At 41.7% G+C, this 24,654-nt stretch overlaps 1 protein-coding gene across 2 annotated transcripts; it reads left to right on the top strand.

Moving 5' to 3' along the window:
- The first annotated feature begins 586 nt into the window (after positions 1-586).
- Positions 587-23,563, top strand: LOC124070187 (phosphatidylinositol-binding clathrin assembly protein-like). 2 transcript variants are annotated; one of them, XM_046409817.1, is made up of 19 exons: positions 587-1,533; positions 8,594-8,736; positions 10,371-10,446; positions 10,874-10,976; positions 11,511-11,604; positions 11,718-11,829; positions 12,310-12,416; positions 13,761-13,802; positions 15,602-15,687; positions 16,426-16,528; positions 17,078-17,211; positions 17,481-17,578; positions 17,821-17,934; positions 18,059-18,089; positions 18,249-18,390; positions 19,114-19,137; positions 19,606-19,662; positions 19,780-19,899; positions 20,771-23,563. In XM_046409817.1, exons 1-19 carry the CDS (start codon positions 1,404-1,406, stop codon positions 20,783-20,785), a joined length of 1,731 nt encoding a protein of 576 aa, XP_046265773.1. In that variant the 5' UTR covers positions 587-1,403; the 3' UTR covers positions 20,786-23,563. The 2 variants fall into 2 exon arrangements, with proteins under 2 accessions (XP_046265773.1, XP_046265774.1); XM_046409818.1 differs by lacking the exon at positions 13,761-13,802.
- The last annotated feature ends 1,091 nt before the right edge of the window (positions 23,564-24,654 follow it).

The following is a 24,654-nucleotide window of genomic DNA, read 5'->3' as shown; positions in this document are numbered from 1 at the left end:
GGAACTGTCCTGGAAAAATGATTTTAAAGCTTCCAGAAATGTCACCACGTGGGGAAAAAAAAATGAATCTCATATGTTGTGTTTGTTGGACTTTTTTATAGCGCCATAATGAAACACCACATTACTGTGGGGTTATAGGCACATTAATACCATACAGTTACATTATGATACAGAATCCCCCTGCAATGCCATAAAAACCACTATAAAACAAGGCGACAACAGGGTCACCCGCACACGCCTTTTCAGTCAATGTAAGACACTTTTGATATTGCAATGTAGTCTCCCCCCACATGTGTCTACATTTCATTGGACAGCAGGTAATCAGGCAGGGAGAGCTTACTTGCACGCTGAGCCCCTCACATGCACCGAGGCGATGGAACAGCTGATGCCTTGACTCGCCTCGAAAAGCCCGGGCGCAGCCTTCTGCTTTAAGACGCCCTCCCCGGCCCCAAAGAAGTGGCCCAATCGCCCTCCCTTCCCAGTCACCTGATTCATGTAGGCTACTGCCATTTTACACACAAGTTTGACTGACCCAAAAAAAAAAAAAAAAAAAGGTATCGGAATTGGCCTATCGGCGCTCTCAACACAGAAATACACCCTTTTGTAAGAACATTAAAAAGACTGGGAGATAAAAGAAAAAAATCAAAGCGGCTGAGGTTAGATGCAGCCAGCGCGGGGTGCTGTGCGGATCGGAGAGGTGTTTGCGGTCGGATCGCTGCATAGATTCAGAGGAGAAACCGGGCTAAGAAGAGTAAAAAAACCGGAAAGGACAATGCTTTTATATCGTATTTGAAAAATGAGCCTTTATTCATAGGGGATGCCGCATAGATTTGACAGTAATCATCTGTAGTGTTATTGTCATCGTTATTTCGGATTCGGCACTCGTACCGGCATCTCAGCCTTGGCAGCAGCAATTTCAGGGATACATTTTACAGCACATTGTCTTTTATCAGCCTCTTATACCAAGATGCGTTTGATGCTCATCATACATTGATTTTTGTTCTTCTTTTTTTCCCCGTAAAGGCGTGTAGACTATCTTATCCCTTCAGCGGGCTCATCCTGATGCCGTCGACTGAATATTAAATGCTTCCCTGGATGTGAGCGTCTTATGTTTTATTTGGCCGCCGCATGAATTCTCCCACCGGATCCTCGCCGGTGTACGCTGCTGTCCTCCTCCTCCTCCTCCTCCTCCTCCTCCACCACCACCACCTCCTCCTGCTCCTGCTCAGACGGCCGATTCTCGCAGAGGGCACTACCCTCCTCCCTGCCGCTAAAGACATTTTGATCGTCCTCCCCGGTTCCCCCCACCCGGACTCGACCATCACTCCGCCTGCCTCTTCGTCCACCTTCACCTCCTCCTCTTCCTCCTCCTCTACCACCTCCTCTTCCTCTTCCTCAGTAACATGTCGGGACAGTCTTTGACGGACCGGATCGCCGCCGCGCAGCACAGCATGACCGGGTCTGCCATCAGCAAAGCCGTCTGCAAGGCCACGACGCATGAAGTCAGCGGACCCAAGAAGAAACACCTTGACTGTAGGTTAAGCATACCATCACTGCTTACTGTATTGATATCCTGCATGCATCAAGCTCCTTTCTCACAAAGGATAGCTTGTATAAACAGCATCTATTACCCTCCTCGACCTCCCCCCCTCCAAATCCGGCACTGTTATGTTTGCAGCCTCTTTAATTAGACACCATTACATTCCCTTGGATTAAAACGTGATTTACGCAGCAAAGCAACGCATCCGCGCTTTAATGTAAGCAGTAGATGTTGATGTGAGTCGAGGGGCTATCAGCCAGGTACTGTGTGTGCATGTCACTCAGGGGAAATAGGCCACTCTGCTGTAGGCTAATAATCATGTTGCAACCAGCCGCTTTACAGTGTAGGCCTATCCATTATTAACGCCACTATCAGCGGCAGCGCTTGCGTCCTCTGGAGACACTTCAGCAAGCCTACAGAATGTGCGTTATTTCTCATCTCACATTTAAGTTCACTGTCATGTCCTGTGGTGCATTATTACCATTAATGAATGTGTTACTGCTGTCAGTCCCGCGGTGATGGAGGAGCAGAGAGAGAGAGAGAGTCACACAGTGTGTGTGTGTGTTGTATAGCTCCGCTTGTGGGTGTTAAAAAGAGGCGTTTAAAGCAGAGCAATGTTGTTTGGCTGTACAGATTCTTTATCTCCACGTTGGGCTGATTACCTTTGTGTGCAAGCTGCAGCACAGAAAGAGGAATCCTCACATGTGGATTGTTTTTTTTTTTTGTAACTAGTGGTTATTAGGTTAGGTGCCTTTTCTGCCTCATTATAATCACTTGACATGATCAATGTAGAGCATGGGGAATCAATGGTGCTGCCACTCAAGACTCACAGCTAGGAAAGACAGACAGACACACAGACGTGGGGCGGGGGGGTAGCAAGATGGCTCATCAAGAGGAAATGTGGATAAATCAGTATGAGAAAAAAAAACAAAAAAAACAAGGCAGCTAGCCAAACAGCCTGAGAGTCAGTCATCCAGCTACACCCAGACAGTCAGCCGGCAAGTTTGGCAGTAGATTAGTCAGTCATGTCCACAGCAGAGGTGACACTGGGAATTGTGGTCTCCCTCACAAGATGTGCCACCCGTGCCTCAATACAGTTCATCTAAATTAGGGCTGTTTCACGAAAAAGGCCACTAAATACTAAAAAAGCTCATGCGGATATCTGAAAAGGTTCAGAAGCAAGTTTGTAAATGCAGTTACAATGAAAATGGCCTCTTTTCTGACAGTTTGATCGCGACATTGAGTAATTACTGCTGCTTTGATTTCCTTATCTTGATGGTGACCTCGACTGAAAACTCGTTATTTAGATTTTCAGTGGCAATGACGACTTCTGAGGCTTATGTTTTGTTTGCATTTTGCCTGGTTCAGATGGAGTGTTTCTACACTTAAAACTGATGATAAAAACAGTTTTTTGATCAAGCCAGTCGTTGTCTGGTGGTCAAGTGGTTACACTCGGTTTCCATCTTGTTCCATTGGTCAACTCAGTGAAATGGATGGAATCGAAGGTCTGGGCCCAGACAAAGCCAATTGATCCATCCAAAAAAAACAGGTGCTAACAAAAACAGTCAGTGAAAGGGCATCAAATGATTGGCACCATTATTGGTTTATTTTTGTACCAGAGCCAGAGCTTTATAAGAACACAACACCCCTGCAGTTATTAAATGATGGAAGGTCGTCCACTTTCAGCACCCGCCACAAGTCGGAGTCTCTCAGAAACAGTAAATGTCATTTAACTCAAGGCTGAGAGCATATTTTCTAAAAATAGAACAAGAGCATTTACATGACAAATTTTCATCAGTCTAACGGATAATAAAAAGGTTTGTGCAACCGCTCTCAAGGACAATGAAGTTGATTCTCAGAATGGGTCAGTTACATGAACCAGTGGTGTTCTGATCCGGCTCTTAATATGACCACTAGTGGAATAAAAACTCAGTGTCAAAGCAGAAACTGTATACCTGCCTCAATTTCATTCAACAAATGAAATTTTTAGCTAAGTGAATGTTTTGTGCTCGAGCCATTCAGATGCAGCTGTTCACAATAAAACACTCTCTCTTCTCCATCCAGGACACAATATAACGTACGACTCTCAGGCATTTATACGGTGCGGAGGCTGCACATTTGAGGTCAGGGAAAGACGCAGAAAAGAAGGAAATGTCTTTGTGATCAGGAGTTCAGGAGGTCTAATACCTCGACCGGCTGAGAGGACCTCGCTGGGGAAGTGAATGGAAGAAAGAATGGAAAGAAGAGGCAATGAACTCAACTGCTCTGAAAGAGCTTCTGATGAGTCAGCTGCACAAGACTGTGGGTCGATCTTAGGTCTGAGAGTTCAACTGTGTGCAGCTCACCCAGACCACCAGTGGGTTTCAGAGTCTTTCCTTATTCAACTCGTCTGAACAGGCCATAAAAAGTGACAGATATTTGGTCTGTATTTTGAGGTAATGGAGTGGTGCGTAAAAGCCCTCAGCAGGAACGACACCAGAAAATGGAACAAAATCAATGTTGGGAACAGAATAGGCTCAAAGGGACAAAATATAATGAAAAAGAGGTTAGTGGCAAAGTTTAAAATCATATTCCGTTTTCTGCTTCGGCACCTGGGCAGCGAGTCTGGACCGGTTTACATAATCAGGGAGGTTTGATAAATACAGACGACATTTCACTTCCCTTTAAAATATACTCAGCTTGTTATCGATCCATCCTTGCCAAACACAGTGGCAAGAAAAGATGAATTGCTGTGCCATTTCTCCTAATGCAACACATGACAAATCAAATACAATGCTGGTCAATGAAGCTACTCAGAGTGAACAAACCCAGGTGTCTTTGGCATTTTTTTTCCTTATAGTGCCATGACCTTGACAGTTGGTGACATAAACGGCCGATGCTGATTATCAACAACGCTGTAGCAGATGATGAGCATGACAGACAGAGTAATGGGATTTCACTTTCACTTGGCAATATTCTGCATGATGGAGATGGTAGAGAGTGGAGACAGAAAACAGATTCATCACACGTAGAATAGCAATCAGGCCAAAAATGACCTTCTGCCCCTGAAAGCTCAGATAGTTGTGTCATTCAGCATGTGATTTGTTTGGTTGTGTGTCATGGCTGAAATAGTATGATGTACTGTGGATGTGTTGGGAATAATCATGGGACCCGTGCTCCTTGTTAGTCACATTTTTGGCCTTTCAGTCAAATTAAGTGAAAGAAATCACTGCTAAGGAGTTGAAATGGCAACAGCAGAGCAAAAATATCGGCAACAGATGGTGTGACTTTACTGTACAAACACTTACTCCCATACCCATGTGTTGCAATAATGACTTTAAATTTAAATGCAATTCCAGGTTCTGAAATGACTCATTTTATAAGTAAAGCCAAGGGTTTGGGTTTTTTTTTATCACATTTTACAGAGTGCCCCCCCAGCCACATATACATTAAGACCTTTATATTTTATCCTAACTGGCATTACAGATGCATTGAATTTAACTTCTATTATCTTCTTTCTTCATCTTTACCTAAATCTTATTTCTAATGGTATTATTGATGTACATTATTTCCTACATGGACTGCAGCTTATCAATAACCCCCAGCTGGCAATCATACAGTCGATATTTCATCACATGTCTGCGGCTATTGACTCTGCACACTGATGATTAATCTTAGCTGAAGTATTATCACCCAAAGGAATATATAGAGGTGGAAATATTTGACTGAAGAAGTTCTGTTATGTAGGTGTGATTATATTTAAGTCGAAACATGAGTGCTTTGCTATTTATTACTCGGTGAAAAGTAAAATAATAAGCCTTTAAACAAGCTACGCTGGCGGCTCTGTGAAGCTCTACGTCCCTACAGCAGTGCTTTGTGCTAAATGCTAACATCAGCCTGCTAACATGCTCACAGTGACAGTGTTCATGCTGATTATTCTGTCCTCGTCAAGTGCTCAAGACAGATAGCTCACAGTGTCTAATAAAGACCTCAGGCTAGATGGGTTTTACTCTTTGCTGAATTTCTTGTCGACTGCTTGAACACACTGTTCACAAAGTAGTAAACATGTTACATAAATACACTTATGAGCACTTAAACTCAGTCAAACAATAAATCAAAGCAGATATGTAAAATACTGCAGCAGACTTGTCAAGCTAGCCAATTTACACACCCTGTGAGCTCGTAATTAACTTAAGCATTCAACAGTTCTCCAGAACAACAACTAAAACAAGTGTAAATTTGCTACAATTAACAAAATGAACAATTTAAAGTGTTCTGCAGTAATTAACAGGTATAAGTAATCTGAACTTCACCAACCGAACTGCATGCTTGTCACAGCCACCATGCATAAAAAGGCTTTTTGCACAATGGGCAAACTACCCAAAATGAGACCAACACACTGATGTTTAGCAGGTTTATCATGTTCACGGTCTTAGTTTAGCCAGTTAACATGCAAACATTTGCAGAATGCAGGTTTTCTAAAACCAAAGATATGCAAGAATTTAATTTTCTGAGCTGATGACAGCACAAGAAGAGTCGTTACATTTAATTCTAAGGTGGACATGAATGACTTTCATAGCAATCCATCTAACAGTTGTTGAAGTATTTCACTCTGGACCTAAGCGGAAGTCTTTTCTGTTTGGCTAAAAAGTGTTCACCTTTCTGGTGTGTTTCTGTGCATTCGGATTTGACAGGAAACATTAATTAGTTGGAATCAATAAGGTTCCACTAACTATTGAACCAGAAGGAAATTCACAAACAAACCATTAACAATGTGTAAAGCATGACTGAATGCTACCATTACCATGTACAGTTTTGATACTAATGCCTTGAGATTTAATTAGGTAAAGGGAAAAAAAAATTCAAGTTCCTCACCATAAAAATGGATTATAAACAAAGTTGATTCCAGAATTGTAGCTATTGTATTAAAATGTGATATTTGATGTTAGCATTACTGTATATGGATATTCAAGGATTCAAGGAAATTTATTGTCATACCAGCTCACATGTTTACATGTTTATGGTATGAAATTAGGACTCAGGTCTCAGGAGCAATAGGTAGACAATAAAAATATAAAAGTATGAGGTAAAAAGTTGAATAAAATAGAAATATAAGATAAATAAAAAATAGAATATAAAAAGAATATAAAACTAGACATTTAAATAAGCTAAACATTTAAATAAAGAAGCCGGTTTTAGCATATAGCAGCATAAATATGCATGTGCAAGTGTGTGCAAGTATGAGGTAGGTAAAATGTGTTTGTTTGGGAATCATTTAATGGATTTATATTGTTTTCTACATGTTTCACTTTGCAATTTCAGATGTTGGAAGTACATAGGACTTGATATTTGGCTCTAAAGAAGGGGACCAAATGTCATGACATTAATGCAGCAGAGTGATGGTCTGACAGTCTGGCTGTGCTGATAATACATGGGCAGAGTCGAATGAGTCAATGAAGACTATAATCAATACTTTTTTTATGTGGTTTTCACACTGAGAAATAACAGAGCATAAAGTGAAGCTGAACAGGATTGAAGCATTAGCTGGGGGTGCCTTTGAGATGCAGTAAACATTTAACCGTGCTATCAACTGGGACTCCGGTATCAAGCGATTCAGTGGGTGCAGAAAACATCACAGAGCTTTCAAAATAAACCCCTGCTAACCTCTGATCCTGTGTAAGAGACCAAACAAAGATATGCCTCAGAAACTGAACCGCTTGAAGTTTTTCTCACAGTGAAAAACTCTGTGAATACAAGTTCACTTCCTCCCACTCCCTCAGCGGTTTCACTCACTGCGTCAGGGTGTTTTTGGTTTAGTATTTTTTGCTTGTGCGTTACCATGTTGCTCTGCTTCAGTTTCAAATTCAAGTGAAACTGCTTCTCACTTGAATTTTAAGTTTTGACATGAGGTATTTTTATATGATTCACTTGATTCTTATCTCATGTTCCTTCACTAAATGAGTTATGTGGTTTACACCAATGTTGGGTATTAACTAATCTACATAATTAATTTCAATCTAAACACAGATCTTTAAAGCGAAAGAGTGAGATAAATGTAATCAGAAAAGATCTTAAATGTCAGTGAACAGATTTCATGGAGCAGCTGTACAATAAAAAACCCAATATGGTCCAATTATATGAATGGTTTTACTGTAAAATATGCAGATGCTTATGCAGTCAATAAATCTCTGAGAATAAACATCCGTGGACGATCTTCACATTTCGATGTGAAACTAGAGAGATCCTTCCACCAGTCTGTCCTACTGCTCAATGTTGAACCTTTGAAAAGGTATTTTAAAATCTCCTGAGGATGTCAGATTTGATGGACCTTTGAATCGGGTGCACAGCAGAACACAGAGATTTTTATTCTGTTTGAAATCCATTTAATATTTGCTTTGAAAGGACAATTTACACTCTGGATGTCTAACAGGGTAAATGTTTGAATCAGATCAGTCTTGGTGTATCACCACTAACAATGACGGGAAGAAAACTGATTCATCATCAATCTATTCATCTAACATTTTTTTCTTTGAAACTATGCTTCCCATTGGGCTGAATGTGGTGGGATAGAAACGTCATAGATAACCATCTTCTAAGATGATGTATTAGTGACATTCTGGTGCAGTATACTGTAGGTAGGTAGCACTGTTGAATTACAGCCACATTATGGATTCGTGATACAGTAGCCTCAGCCTCCTGATTCATCTGTCCATACAGTCTCCATTATTAAATAATCATTTGTTCATTGATTTGCGTGCTGATATTGAGTGAGTCAAAATTAACGCTCCGCTCAATGAGGCCACATTGATCTCTCGATCCACTCGGCCATAACAACTCTACCTGTAAGCTCTCTAAGGTTATTAATTATGATTTTGACACGAGGCTGGGGCTTTAATCACAGTGACTTACAGAAACTAAACAGGCAGCGTCTGACTTTAAGGACACGTGAATAGTGCAAGTGAATGTCCTGTCATCTTTATTCTAGTAATTATTTGCTTAATCACTGTTTTCTCTGTGTGTCCATATTCTTTGATATTATATGTGTGTGTGTGTGTGTGTGTGTTTGTCCTCCAGACCTGATCCACTGCACCAATGAGCTGAACGTCAGCATCCCCCACCTGGCAGACACACTGCTGGAGCGCACAGCCAGCAACAGCTGGATAGTGGTTTTCAAAGCGCTCATCACCACACACCACCTCATGATGTACGGCAACGAGGTGAGCTAGCCCGGAGAGGGCAAAGATGATTATTTATCAAATTCTCATGTGGACAAGAAAGCCGTTTACCATAACAAGCTTGTTTTAATGAGCTCTAAAACTGATTTGCTCTCATTTTTACTGGAGGTCAAAAAAGTGGTAACACAATAAAGACAAAACATGAGAAACAATTACAAGCGTGTTAACTCAGGAATAGCAGAGATTATAATAATCCTGGCTGTTTGGATTTATTTCTGGATAAGAAACTACCCTGACAGCCATCCGTTAATGTAGCTCCCTCTTTTTTAAAGTTTGGTGGTCAGTTAGAATGACCGTCTGTGTCTGCATTGCTTTATCCAGTTAGTAGAAACAGTCATAGGTTGCAGAATATCAGCCTCGCAAGCAGCACACAGATAATTACTGAAATCATTCAACAACTATTCAGATAAAAGTCTTTCACTAAATAAAAAAAAAAAAAAAGCCAGGCGCTTGCTTTAACTCACTTTATAAATGTGAGGATTTGCTGCTTTTCCTTTTTTATGTCACTGCAAACTGAATATCTTTAGGTTTTGATCTACAAAGAAGGAATTCTGAAGAAAGCAGCTTTGGCCCTGGAAAGCCAAGATGTGCATTTTTCACTATTTTCTGATATTCATTGTCACTCAGGGAAACAATTTACAGATTTACTTATAATGTAATAAACATTAGCTGCAGTTCAACAGTAGGCGTACACAGGAGTCAGTGACAGGATGAAACGCGGACATTTCCCGCACAATCTAACTCTTGTTAGATGTTGACATTTTGCTTGCCAGGTTGTGGCAATTTCTCTCCAACTCTTGAAGCGACTTTCTTTGAAGCAGTATCTTCCATATGTCCGACAAGGACTGATGAGGTATCGGGTTGGCATTTCAATGGCCTGCGGGACAGATCAACTCACTACAGCACTCACACTACAAGAGCAACAACCAGAACATCAAAACATGTTAAATGATGAAGGTTCCAAACTAGAAAGTGAGGCTGTGGCAGGACCCCTTTCTAAGTATTCAAACAACGCAGCTTTGGTGATTTGATTTGTTTAAAAAAAATTGGGTTCAAACAAAATGCTGGAATGGGATCACAGTAAATTGTAAACCAATGGGATATATTTTATAGGGAGAATGGCTCTTTAAACTGATAATATGGGGAGACTGTAAATGGTTTTATTGCACAGAATTTTTGTTGTTGTTTGTGCAACATGAGCCAAAACTTGTGAGGGAAGCTGGTTCAAGCCGGTCAAACCTGGCAACTAAATCCAATGCTAATGTAAAAACATAAACAAAGCAAAAAGACATTTCAAGTATCATTGACAGATGAGGGTACAGCAGAGAAACATACAACGGGTTTGTCGATTCAGAGCAGATTGTCGCAAAATACAGAAGCAAAACTGCTATTCTGGATATATCTGGATCTGCTATTTTACGCTTATAACAAGCACAGCTATAGCTTAGAAGGAAGTGACAGTTTCCATTTCCTGGCTTGAAGTCAACAGACTCAGAGCTGCAAACTCCTGTGTACAAATGGGCTCTTCACTATTGTGTGGACATGACTTAATATTGTCAGGGAACAGCATCAGATAAGTCACTAACTCTTTCCTCTTGTCCTCTTTTTTCCATCAGAGATTGATGCAGTACCTTGCCTCCAGAAACACGCTCTTCAACCTCAACAACTTTTTAGATAAGACTGCACTACAAGGTGATTAAATGCCATTTGGCTGTTTGTAAACTCAGCAGTGCTGCACGTATAACGAAATGGCTTTATGTCGGACTCTCGGCTGGGCTCTGTAACACTATCAGTATGCTCATTTCAAAGCCTTTCTTCAAAGGGAAGCTACAGCCCAGGATTGAAAATCTGCAGACAAGTGTGCCTTTTGTTAAGACACAAGAAGCTGCTGAATGTTGTTGAAAATGGAAACACACGCTCAGTGACTTTGTAATTGAAATATATTTGAAATGGAATAAATAAATAGCTGTCAAGGTAAGACGGCAGAAGGGCCAGTTTGACACATCGGAGAAAAGCAGATTTCTCATTGAGAAGTTAGTCCATTTCATATAAAAGGGACTGTGGCCAAAGCGTCAAAGTGTTCGGTCTCTAACTGCAGCGCCCCCTCTGTGTCCCCCAGGGTATAACATGTCAACCTTCATCAGACGCTACAGCCGCTACCTGAATGAAAAAGCCATGTCTTATAGACTAGCAGCAGTGGATTTCACCAAAATGAAGAGAGGGTAATAAAGTCAGCACACACTACAGTCACATACATGACACATACAGCAACTTCTGCTGAACAGTAGCCAGTGTGGCCATAAGCATCCTTTGTGAGCTAATGCTAAATACTAAAACATTGGCACGAGTAGAAAAGAGTCATTAATTCAGTGAACTGACCCAGTAATGTTCACATTTAAAGTTTGTTGACTAACAATTCAGCTACACATTAGCCACAATAAGCTGACCTTACCAGACCCAATGAGCCTGGAGCAGCAAAACTCCTGAGTGTACTTCACTGAGCAAGGGTGCTTTTTCCTCTATAAATAAAATCAAGCTTTTCATTTGTAGAAGGGAGAATGTGTTATTTTCTCCTTTAAAAAATGAACACAGTCAAGCTTTAAATGGTGTTTTTTGTTGCTATTCCACACCAAGAGTTTGTGTTATTTTTTTTGCACACACATACACACATACGCAGTTTAGTTGGCGGGTCTGATAAGTCCTGTGTTTGTGTGTTGAATGTGTGTTTGTGTGCATGTATTCTTACTTCTTACCAGGGCTGATGGTGTGATGCGCACCATGAACACAGACAAGCTGATTAAGACTCTGCCCACCATTCAAAACCAGCTGGATGCACTGCTGGATTTCCAGGTAAACTTCTGACACACACAAAAAAAAACAAAAGACGTGTTTGAAAAGAAAAGCATCACCTCAATATCTTGATGCAGTCTGAGCGTTTTTTTTCTATTCTTTATTTCCTTCAGCCTAATTCCAACGAGCTGACCAATGGAGTGATCAATACAGCTTTCATGTTGCTGTTTAAAGACTCCATACGGCTGTTTGCTGCTTACAACGAAGGGGTCATCAACATGCTGGGTAAACCGTACATACAATGCAGTAGATCTCGAGTTAATCTCTATTGATTCCATTTTGTATTTATGCAATAATCTGCCTCTGATGTCGACATCACAAGACTGTGACTCCACTAAATCCGTCTTCAAGAGGAAATCAATTTTTCCTCCGACCGTCTCTTAAAGTTCAATTACAAGCCAGTGAGGAGTCAGAGGCTGAGAACAGACCAGGCTCTTCAGTGAGGGGTTCATTAAATGATTCATTACTTAACTGACCTGATTTGAGGTGCTTCAACCATGGATACTGGGACTGCACTTGGAATTTATTTACAAATGTGTAGACTTCTCTGACAATAAGACTGTTTTTTTGTTGCGGCTGTGCACACCTTCCAACATCTCAGTGGATTAAAATAAACCTCAATGATGTATTTACATTGTATGTACTTTTCCATCATTTGTGAATGAGTAGAGAATGTGATGCTGATTCTGCTCCTCTGATACACAGAGAAATACTTTGACATGAAGAAGCACCAGTGCAAGGAAGCTCTGGAGATCTACAAGACCTTCCTCAACAGGATGACCAAACTGTCCGAGTTTCTCAAAGTGGCAGAGGTAACGTCTGTTTGTCCCACTGCTCGTCCACAGAGGAAACACAGAGAGCGAGAATATCTGTCTGGAGTGAATCTCAACGGCCGACTCTCCTCTCCTATGAACACATCTACTTTGTCTTTCATCTTTCTCTCTTGTTTTGAAGAATTTAACATGCAAAGAAAACAATCCGCTTTAACCTGTTGAGATTTGCTCCAGAGTTATGTTACCTTTGGGATCTGATTTACGGTCGATATTTCTGAACCTAAAACTGACCGTAGATCAGTGTCCAGGGACATTTTTTTTCCTTAATTTTCTTAATTTAAAGTCCTTTTTTTGCATCTAGATTTTCTCCTGTTTCTGTCCTTCTCTTGCCCTGACCTGGGGAGGGGGTTACTCCGAAACAGTGATTAATGGCTGAGACTTTGCCTATCAGAGAGCCACTCATGTAGAGCTTCCAGTTGAGGGACCCCTCGCGTGCTGCCTGTTCACTTGCCTGCACTGCATGCCCAAGCAAGCTCTTTTTTCTATCACTATCTGTCTCCTCTTATTTTATTTCCTCCCTTTAAAAAAAAATATTTTTCTTTATAATGGCTGTTGTCCAATTAACAGTTGCAGTCCTCGCTAGGCTTCGCAGTGAATATAAACAGTCTGATCCTCTGTAGACTGCGTAGCATCCATCTTCAAAGGCTCTGCTTGGTTTCGATCTCATTTGGAAGAAGGTTTGGGGGTGCAGCCACTCGATCCAAAGAAAAACAAAAACAAAAACAAACAGACTAACGTTGACTTTAAGGACCCATTCATTTTACCTGTCTAACAAAATGTGTGTTTGTCTGTTTGTGTGTCATCTGTGTTCCTCCCTTGTCTGTCTGTTCAAAGTCAACATTAGTTGAGTGTCTTCCTTTTGGATGTTTCTTACCTCGCAGTCACGTGACCTGTTGTCTGCCCTCTCTGCCCTGCCTGTTCGATCAGTCGGTGTGCTCAGCATCCATTTCTCCAGATCTCAGTGTGTGTGTGTGTGTGTGTGTGTGTGTGTACTTATAGGTGTGTGTGCACATACAGTATACTGTGTATATATAGGTGTTCGTATGCGTGTGCACGCGCCCTCCTCCCCTCCTCCTCTGTTGTCTTTTATTTGTTTTCCTTTCCAGCCACTGCATGAAGTAATGAATGCTTGGGTTTGATTCTTCTTTCTCCCTCCTCCTCCTCTTCCTCTTCCTCCTTCACACGCCTCTACCCTTTTTTTTTCTTTTTTTTACTCTGTTGGGTTTTTTGGTTTATTCCTTGTTTTATTATTACATTTGGTTTATTTTTATTTTGCCTCCCTCCTCCCTCCTCCCTCCCCCTCCCTCCTTTTTTGTGACACAGCGAGTTGGGATAGATCAGGGCGACAGCCCCGATCTCACACAGGTCAGTCCACATCTCATCTCAATCAGTCAATCAACCAGTCAGTCAACCAGTATTTAACTCCGTCAAGTCAGTCCCATGATGCTTCATTCTAAACGCTCCCGTTCCCTACTCACCCTACAGACCTGCCCACACTGCAGCTGCCCCGTCCTCTTCCTCTCTTCTTCACTCTCCTTAACTCCTTCGCCTTTCCCCCTTTTTCTCTCTGAACAGTCTAGAATAGAGAGGAAACAAAAAATAGCCTTGAAGCACTTTTTTTCCCCCACAATTTCTAAGCATTAGAGCAGGATTTCTCTTATTCATATCTGACTCATTTCAGAACAAATTTTACTCTGAGGTAAGATTTTGAAAACAGCATTCATGCGGCTGAATAACAAATGTTTAAAATCTGTTTTTGCAGATTTCTATTTTAGATGTCCATGACCGGGGCTTAGGATCTGTCTGCATTTTTCCAGCAGTCTTTCTGGCATTTTCGCAGTGTAAATATCAAGGCTTGTCTTTTCATTCAGGGGCTTATCGTGCAAATAAGTCAGCACAGTTTTATCAAGTAGGTTTTTGCCCTTATAAGCAGTGTTCAAATCATTTTCCTGAAAAAGATTACGTCCCTTTGCATTAGCTGTGGGGAGAGCAGCGAATGGTTTTTTTATTAACTAGGTTTCTGCAAATATGACTTGGATAGGTGTACATAATGCCGTCATAAGCACTGCATATCATGCCGAAGGCCCCAAATGCAATCTTTTTCAGTGGATACATAATTGGATGTATCTAAAAAGTTGATTTTTTTTGGATTAACGGCATGTTTGTAGTGCTTATGAAGACCTTATATGCCCTTATTCAACCACATAGTGACCCATGCCTTTACTGAGCTCTAGATATCTGTCTGTTTTACTTTTAAACTTTTAGCATATTCTAGATTTCTCTGAAGAAGGATATCCAGAATTCGCATATTACTCTCTTTCCCCCTTAAAATAAGTATATGAGAAATCTTTTCTTTGCTTGTTGTGTTTGCATTGTGTTCTCTGATGCTGAAATGTAAGGCTCTAGATGAAAACCGTGGTATCACATGTGGTCAAAAGGAACCCATCCATCCTTTGTGTTTTCCAATAATGAGTGCTGGCTAGTCGCTCAATGTGCATACCTGGTTTTTCACCAGACATTTACATTTCACTGAGTTAATTTCCTTGGCTTCCAGTGGGATAAAATTTCAGCACTTAGCTCCTTTGTTTAGTTACTGTCAGATTTCCAAGCGAAATCGAATGAAGAATACATTAATTTGACTTTGAACCTAATGTGGAATCCACGAGTTAACTCTTAACTTTTAGGATTGTGATTTTCTTTTTGTGCATACACGTGTGTAAGTTTGTGCGTGTATGTGTCTTTATGAGAGTGTTTGTGCACTGCTGACCTCTGCATGGGCTCATTAGACAGTTCAGGGACGTGTTTGTCGTGTTTCTGCTCCGGAGCTCTGCAGCGACGTTGCTCTGCTCTGTCCTGACCTGTCAAGTCCCGCGGTGGACTCGCTTGCATGAACTACAGCTGATGTGTGCATGCTGGTCAACCAAACCTGATGAAACCAAATGCCAAAAAAAAAAGAAAGAACAAAGAGTTGTCATGTAGTAGACATTTAATCTGAGGATGACATCTTAATTTTGCTGCTGCTTTGTCTGTGTGTGTGTGAATATGAGTGAGATACAATGGAGGTGGAGGAGTGAGAGAAAGCATTGTGTCCGTTTTTTTCCACTTGACTGTGGTTTCTAATGTTACCCAATCAACTCCCTCCTCCCCACGTTTACCCCCTTCAGGCTCCCAGTTCTCTCCTGGAGGCTCTGGAGCAGCATTTAGCCTCTCTGGAGGGCAGGAAACTCAAGGACCTTTCCACCGCCAGCAGGTATGATCAGATCACGAAGCCGCTACTCGGGTCTGATACACCAGCTACTTAGCACTACTGTCATTACTGCTGCTACACATACTACTGCCACTGCAACCAAGGAGATGTGAGTCAGATGTCCTGATGCCTACGACCTTTCATCTAGTGCATAACCTTATCAAAGTTTCAGTTTGTCCAATACACTTTTCTTAACAATGAGCGTTACAGCCTCACAGAGCTGCTTGTGTGGCTACATACAAATTCTTATTCTTATTAAGTTAAAGGCATGCTCTGCAGAATTTGTCAGTTTCTAACGGTCAACGCCCCAGTAAGCGATTCTGGAAAAACATAGTTGATTGTTGAGTTCCATTCCCAGGTCGTCAAAAAGCCACCGACCCAAAAGCGTTGATATTTAACGATCTGAGAATGACACTGAACAGTCAACTATCTTCCTCCCGAAGTGCTGACGACCAGAAGCGTCCCAAAGACAGCAAAGTAATGAAAAAATAAGAAAATACCAGCAGAAAGTAGAATCTCTGCAGATAAACTGCCACACACACTCTTGTGGGTTATAAGTGAAGACTGAGAGGGATTATTTTTGCATGAGTCCATACATTTCTAAGGAAAATGCTGCATAGTATACTTTGAAGTTTACAAAGCATTGTGAAGTCCAAATCAATAAATTAAAAAAAAAAAGTAATATAGCAACTGGATAAACTCTGCAAAAATCTATTTGTGTGTATGTGTTTCTCCCGACAGATCCAGTACCTTGTCCAGTACAGTGTCCTCTCTCTCAAGTGCTGGGATCTCTCTCAGCCGTATGGACGACAAGACAGAGGACAACAGACTGCAGCAACACAAGGTGAGACATTTTAAACTAAACTACTATACATATATAAGTAGGTTTAGCTAGCTAATACTAAACACCAGCAATACTGTACTGACTGAAATCCTAATATGATCATTGCCACTGCACACACCTATTCACAAAATGGATGTTTTCTGCTTTTATGTCAGAAAAGCAAACTGAAATCCTTTCAGCTTGTGAGAACTGTGAACAAAATTGCACGTCAAACCTTTTTGTCCTCCTCACTGTTGTTGAAGTTGAACGGACAAGTGCATTTATCCTGCAATACGGTGAAATACACTGTTTCTGGCTGCTGGCCCATAGCGTACAGGGATGCGCAGGGAATGAAAATGAAGTCACACTTTCAAAATCCTCTGCAGGCGATTGTTCCTTCAAATGAAGAAACATTCAGGACAAACCAAAAGCAGAACAGAAATATTTATGTCTACACCGCTTAATATGAGAAGAATCTTTGCAGAAGAGGTTCACACCTTTCATGTGCACTGCAGGGCTCTTTACAAACCACGGTAATGTCGTATTATACTGTTGATGCTGCCCATGCAGGAGGACGGTCATAAGGTAATTGACATTCAGACACCCAATGCGTCACCCAGCACCCAGTCGGTAGGCAGTGCCAACAGCAGCGGAGGGGCCACAGATCTCTTCTCCAACTCACCCATCGTACCCGTCAACAACCAGTGAGTCTAACATGTGTGTTTTCACACACACACACACACACGCACACACAGTGTAAAATATTGTGTAAAGTCTTTTTGACATTTAATATTACATTTATTTCTTTGGTGTCTACGAACCACTAGCTTTCGGTTTTCCCTTTACCCCAACAGCAAGGAGGACTTTTGCTTTGCTTTGCTTGTCATTATAAATTCAGTTTGAAAATGTTCTTTTCTGGTTACATAAAAATGAAATGAGAGACAAAATCTCCATTCTGTTTTCCTTCCTGCAGTGTGCCAAACCTGACCAGTGAGCTGTTTACCCTGCAGCCTAACTTCACCCCCATCCAGACCACACACACTGTGCCCAACAATAACAATGCCTGGGGAGGTAGGCTTGCATACACAACCAATCACAGACTCTCTGTCTCGCTCTCTCTCTCTCACACACACACACACACACACACATAATCATGCAAACATACAATGAAGCGTGCAAATAAATGCCCACTTACACACACACACTGCTCACAGCTGGACATGCTGTGACAGTGATGCTCAATGGCTTCATGCTCTTGACTCATTTCCCCTCCTTTCTCCTTTCATGTTACCATGGTAACCTTTGGATGTCAGGTGACCTGCTAAAGCCAGCCCCACCCACTCAAATTCACAGCCCTGGAGCCCCATTGCACTCTGGGAAAATGCTGCCAAATGATTTGGACTCTTCATTAGCCAACCTCGTTGGCAGTGAGTGTACTTCTCTCTCCAAATATTCAGTCATCGCTTCCTTTGTTTCTGTCTCTCCCTTTATTCTTCTCTAGCTGTGTTCCTTCCTTTCAGTTACATTATGTTTCTTTTCTCGTTCTCTCAGACCTGCAGTTTGGAGGGACGGCAGCTAAAAAGTGAGTTTTACCTTACATCTTAAACGCAGCCACACGCATCTGACTCAGCTGTCCAGTTTTATCACTGTTCACACTTTCCCATGACTCACTTGTTGTTTGCATAACCTGTGCATCTGTAAATGCTGTATGTGTGTGTGTCTGTGTGTGTGTGCGCATAAGACCGGAGCTCCAGTGGAGTCAGCTAGTAGAAAAAAAGCCAACAGCAGGAAGTGGCTGGCAATCAAAGACCATGTGCACCAGCACCAACTGGACTCACACCACCCATCCCATGGCACCTGCACCCATGCCCGTCCCTCAGATGGTAATTTTTTATTTTTAGTTTGTTTTTAATGGGTCAGAGTTATCCATGGTCACATACTTATATCAAAGCATACACATAAAGCACATGCAGAGCTTTATACGACATTCTCCTGTTAGTTATGAGTAGGACAGTTTACACCACTATCAATGGGTGAGGTCTGAAACTGGACAAACATACCAGCAGGCAATTCATAGCAGTTGTTGCAAACGGAAACGAAAGATCCAGCAAAGAGCAGAAAGATTTCAGATTAAAGAAGCCAAATTCAGAGAATGTTTGTCAGTTTTCGGCTTGAAAAAGTAGAAAATCTTGTATTAATTTGGTGCCATACATCATTTTGTCAGGGAATTTAGTTTCCCTTCTAAAGCTATAACTCATCCTGGAGTGAAACTCATCAAATATACCCGCTGGCCAAATCTAACTTTTTTTTTGTTGCATTCAGGGCTTTTGAAGGAGCTCCCAAACGTGTCCCTGTCCTCTGTGCTCCACTCTAATTATCTACACGTCTCTTCCATTCAGTCTGGTTTCATCTTTTAATTTTCGACTGATTGACCTCTCAGCTCAAACAGCTCATTTATTCAGCAAATGGCTCGGAAAGCCAGCACCACAGCTTAAACAGAAAGTAGAAGTGGAATTGGAACATGAGGAATAGACAAAGTTGGGTTTATCTTCTCTGCACGAGCATGGCTTTCATTGTTGTAACTCTTTTTCTTAAACTCTCCACAGAATGGGATGATCTATACTGGCTATGTAAGTACCTTGCTTCACTTGTCATCCCAATCAATTCTTCTTTTTTTTTTTTGCACAACTAATTTCATCCTGACATCATCCAAAACACTCTCTGCTCTTTGATTTTGGGAAAACCATGCTCATTGCATACTTATTATTAAGCTGTTTGCATTGCTTAATACATCAATTATCACCAAGAAAAAGGAATTATTTTACCTATTTTAATGGATTGTCACTGTTGTCTCATCGCTTGTTGTTATTTAGGACCGCTAATCTGCCATCTCAATTCACTTTTTTGTTGCTCAGGATGAGGTGCCCTTAGGCATGCAAAGTCAAAACATTTCTGTCTCTGTTTGGGGAACATCTATAACAAGTTAGACCTGAGGCTGACAGTATCAGTTATTATGTTTGGAATCACCATTTATGTCATTTAAGACTGTAGCTCAACCAGAAAATGGTCCATTGTCCCTCTTTTTCTTTCCTGTACAGGCTCCAGCACCAGTGGCTTTTCCTATGACGACACCCCAAGTGCCTGTGTATGGAATGGTAAAGAACACTCCAATCTCAGTCACACATTCAGACAGCTTCACTCATCCTCTGCTGGGATCTGACTTTTGTTTCTTTCCATTCACGCTATCCTGCACGCACCTGTCCTCCGACCAGCTCCCTCCTCAAATGAGTCATCAGATGGGGGGCGTTCCCATGATGCCCCCACAGCCTGTCATGTACAACCAGCCAGTCCTGAGACCCACCAATCCCTTTGGGCCCATCCCGGGGACACAGGTAACTAACAACAAACACACACACATATAAATAATACACCTACAAGCACCTTCAGAAATTCAAAGTAGTCCCTAAAGTAACATAACTTACTGTATCTAGACTTCGGCTTTTGCACAATACAACAGTTTCCACTCTTTATGTTAAGCCAAGCTAACTAGCTGTAGACTTATATTGATTCTGTAAACATGACAGTGCTACAAATCTTCTACTGAAAGCCAGTACATTTTCTATATTGTAGAAATAGTTCTTCAGTAATCAGGCTTTTTAATGCTGCTTTTAGATTACTGTTGGTCTTCTATATTGTTCTAACTGTTGTGCGTCGTGGATATAAAGGAGGCGAGAGGTGAATCAGTGCAAACTAAAACTTGGGATGCATTTACTTTTACGCTTTAGAGAGTGTTTCTTCAAGGAAAGTAGCTGTAGATTTATGGCCAATTCTATCTCTCTGTCTGTCTGTCTTAGATATAAAATATAACAGCATAAGAGCTGTACATATGCTCCAGGTCTTCTGGAGTAACTGTGCGCTATTTTTAACTATCAATAAGTAGCGTTCAAACTGCAGCACATTCAAGAAGAAGCCTGAATCACGTAGTCAGATCATTTTAAAACTGACCAACAAGTGTCTTTTTCATAGCGAGGCGGCGGCTACAAGACTATCAGGAGAACAAACAAGTAAATTTTGAGCAATTATTCTAAACATAACAGAGTGTATGAGAATGTAATTGCTAACTGACGACACAGTTAGCAATTACACTGTTTTCCTACCACTGTGGCAGGTAATATGCTTGTCAATAGACGCCTGAACACTTGATGAAGTGTTTCGTTGAACAAAATTACTCTTCACCCCCCTCCCCTCCCGTATCCTCTGCAGATGCACTTCATGTAGGGATGATGTTGTAACCATGGCAGCAAAGCTGAGAGAAAGAAGGCGAGAGGAAAGAGATGGAGAGAAAGAGTCGAAGAAAACAAATCCAGTACCAAATCCAGTGCCGGAGGAAGAAAGAAGAAGACAGAGTGGAAAAAGGAGGGGTGAGGAAGAAGGAGAGAGGACCAGAGAGGGACGGATAAAAGAAGAAATGCTGATGTCTGTTTCCATGTCGCCTGACCCTCTAATCTCCTCTCTTCTCTCCGTGTGGCTACTGATCTCTCTGTCTTTGAATCTATTGTGCCGGAGCACCAGAGGCTTCGCATCAGTCCCACTCATCCTCTGTTTGATTTGCCAATTCAAACGGTGATTATGACCCGTGATGACGCTACAAAGACTGACAGCTCTATGGAAGTGCAGGAGCGCTATTTGCCACTTCCTGACCTCATCCCAACAATTTCCTGCATAAAAAAAACTTCCCCACTTCCCTCACCATCCCACAGCTGAATCAAACTCGGAGGATGTGCGTCTCTTTCTCTGATTGGATCGTTTGCTGGCACTTTACTCAATGTGAACTTTGCCAAGGGTGTGTTTCTGTGTAGGTGTTTTTAGCATCTTGTTCAGATTGGTTCCCCAGTCACGTGTCATCCGTCACTTGATGTCAGATGTAAATGATTTGGATGCGTGTGTGCATGACCCTTTTTCTACATTTCGGTGTGCTGCATTGACATTGTTTAAATCTTTTTATGAGCTCCATTTGTTCTTGATTGCCAACTTCACATCAAGAATCTGGCGTGGAACGACTTTTTGTGGGCACGCTTGTGTATGTAAGTGTGTGTGTGTGTGTGTGTGCGTGCGTGTGTGTGTGTGTGCGTGGGTGGGTGGATGGACATGATTGTGTAGAGTATGTAGTTTTTTTTTCTCTCTCTTTTGGTACCTGACATCATTGCTGTGTTGCCAGGTACCAATGTGTTACTGCACTGGAACTAACTGATGAAAGCACTGAGCCAGACCCAGGCATCGCATTTGGATGTAAACCTCTTACACTAACTTTGCTACTTGGGGACGTGCTATACACACTGTGTATTTATTAGTTCTTTTTCCTGCTCCTCTACAGCTGTGCAATATCATGCAACCTCGGTCAGTCTTTTCCATCCATCTGTGGGCAGTTTAGAAGCTGTTTCGTGTTGTACTTCTTGTGTGTCCAACATCAGGTGTCTGTACAGAATGCAGTTTAATTTTTTTTTTTTTCTGGTTGCTTTTTTTTTTGCCCGTTTTGTTATACTCGTACTGCTCTTAAAGTAGTTAAAAATGCACTGAGAGCCAGATAGAGAGGTGATTGGATATTAGTAAGGAGGCCATTCTCAGTCTGGGCCAATCAGAAATGATCTAACTTCCAACTGTTTGATGTTCTCCCTGCCATGAGCATTTGTCCTGTCCAAAATTAGTGTGAATGTGAAGTCCTTTACTCTCCAAAAACACCGGAGAAGCGTAATTAAGGCAGCGCGTGTCTCACTTCCACTTGGAGGAATTAAAGACACTGCTAACATAGAAAAGATGGGGTTGTTAATGTAGTGCTAACATTTATGGGCAGGACAACTAAAGGTCAGTTGGAGGAGTCAAATGAGGACCAGACTGTCGAAAACCAACTGATGGCAATGTCTGTCGATCACAAACCTAGTAATGCCTGCAGTGACGACATACAGATTAATTCAGACAGCCAGAGACGGGAGGCTTTAATGAGATGTTAAATGTTAATGTGGCTTTTCTGGCAGATCCAAGGTCAAGCTAGACTCACAGACAGATATATATATATGTATAACTCAATATATATATATATAGTTAGCACAAACCTTTGAAGAGGGGACAACGCTCTGCTGCACAAAAACCTAAAATCATTGCTGGGATGTACAGTTACAAGGGGCAATAATTGATTGGGGATGAAGTCATTTTCTATTGATTGTGTCTGTTCTATGTACCCGTTCTGTATGTGTGTTTGTGTGCACATGCTTTCCCATAGAGATAAACAGGGTCATGTTCCTCGGTTAGAGATGAAACGTCTCTAGTGAGCGTGTACTAACGTAGCAGTGTTATTGTAACCGTGTCTCAGTCTGTACAACCCAACATCAAATTAAGGTGGCTCTAGGATCACTCATCTGCTGACAAAACACACAGCAACAAAAAAAAAAAAAAACAAAACCCGCCCCAAGTCATCGGAGCTGGAATCTCGAAGCGAATCTTCAGGAAAAACCTTTCCAGACAGCTGGACCTGCACACGCCGGTGATTCCCAACAAAAGCGTCAGAGAACTGCAACTGCACGGTGACCTGTCGTTACGACTCACCCTTGAACTGTAACTGCCGGCTACGCAAAAACCAATCTTCCTGCAGCTACGAGTCTGTTCCTAGCTGAGCGAGACTTCGGAGTTTGAGATCATCACCAAGCAGGCAGATATTCTCTGACGTTTCTTATTAAGAGGCCAACTGACATTTGGATATCTCTTTTGGAAAATGGTCATTCTCACTCTCTTCCATTGCTCTCGTTCCAGTGGTTCGTCTTTTCTCCGTCAGCTGAATGCTCTTTTCATTATGCACTTCATCCCCACGACGCAGCTCGATCCATCCTGGGCCAACCTCTGACTGTTACTGTGTCCTCTGTATATAGGTAATGCCGTTCATGTGTTTCTAGACGTGCTCTCTCTGTGAAGTGATCAAAGCCCCATTGGATGACGTACTGTACGTGGGACAATTTATTGCTGTATCTGTGTTTGAATGGTTGTATTTTGAAGGTGTCATCATCCAGGGATGGGCGGGAGGGTGGGTTTGATGTTTGTGATGTTTGTGTCCATTTTGAGGAGGAAGGGGGTGGGATCTGGGGGGGGTGGGGGTGGGTTCAAGGGTAAACTATCACAACTGGTCTATACCAAGAGTGTCTTCATCGAGGAAGTGGACAGGACAGGGTCTGTCCTCTTCGAAACAGGAACATTTTTTTGCACCAAAGTCATCATCAAAGCGCAGCTTCTTCTTATTCAAGGTCACTACGGATGGATGATATCAGAACTCAAAAGGATTTCTTTTGTTCTTTTATTTTTAGAGACAAAGAAACTGTCTTCTTTTGCATGATTAAGTGTCGTCTTTTTATTGGCTTGTGTGCCCGGTAAACGCATGACCATTGTGTGAACTCTCACTTACCGGTGTGTTTGGAAAAAGTTAAGGAAATTTCTCCATGAGACTTTTTTTTTTTGTTTTTTTTTTTTTTACTTACCTCTTGACATGAACATTCATTGACATTCATAATCAACTGTTTTACAATGTAGGGTCTGTAACTGTTTGAAGGCTGCCTCGCATGCAGAAATGCAACTTGCAAGTAACCCATCAAACTTCAAACCCAGTTACTACAACTGCTTCTTTGTAAAACACCATGGATGTCAATGCCAATTATCACCTAGCTAGCTAGACATTGCAGTCTTGTAAAATCGCTCTTTATTAAAGCGTTGCTATTTTCAATACGTGTGTTTGAATGCTCGCTCCTTTTTCATTCTATGCCAGCAGCATCATGGGAGGTTGTGATTGGACGTCAAAGTACTGTAATACGTGTTTGGTCTGGTTCATATTGTGTGGTGTTTTTAACGTGTTTGCCCAGTCTTGTCCTGTATGTTGCCATCAACTGGACTACTTCTTTCCCAGTTATCCTATAAAACACGGACTGGTTTCCTGAAATCAGCCTTGGAAGAGGCTTCAACTTCGAGAACCTTTTGGTACACTGGGCCTGAAAATGTACAGACCTAGACAAGAGGTTATGTTTTAACCCCGCTGTGCAGGGGTGCAGATAGGTTACAATGTATGACAAAATTTAGCATCCGCACGTCTATCGGTCTTGTCTTGTCTGTAC

The sequence above is a fragment of the Scatophagus argus genome, chromosome 14, assembly GCF_020382885.2.
Source record: "Scatophagus argus isolate fScaArg1 chromosome 14, fScaArg1.pri, whole genome shotgun sequence".
In the NCBI taxonomy this organism is placed as follows: Eukaryota; Metazoa; Chordata; class Actinopteri; family Scatophagidae; genus Scatophagus; species Scatophagus argus.
Note: the sequence above shows the minus strand (reverse complement) of the source record. Positions and strands in the feature narration are given on the sequence as shown.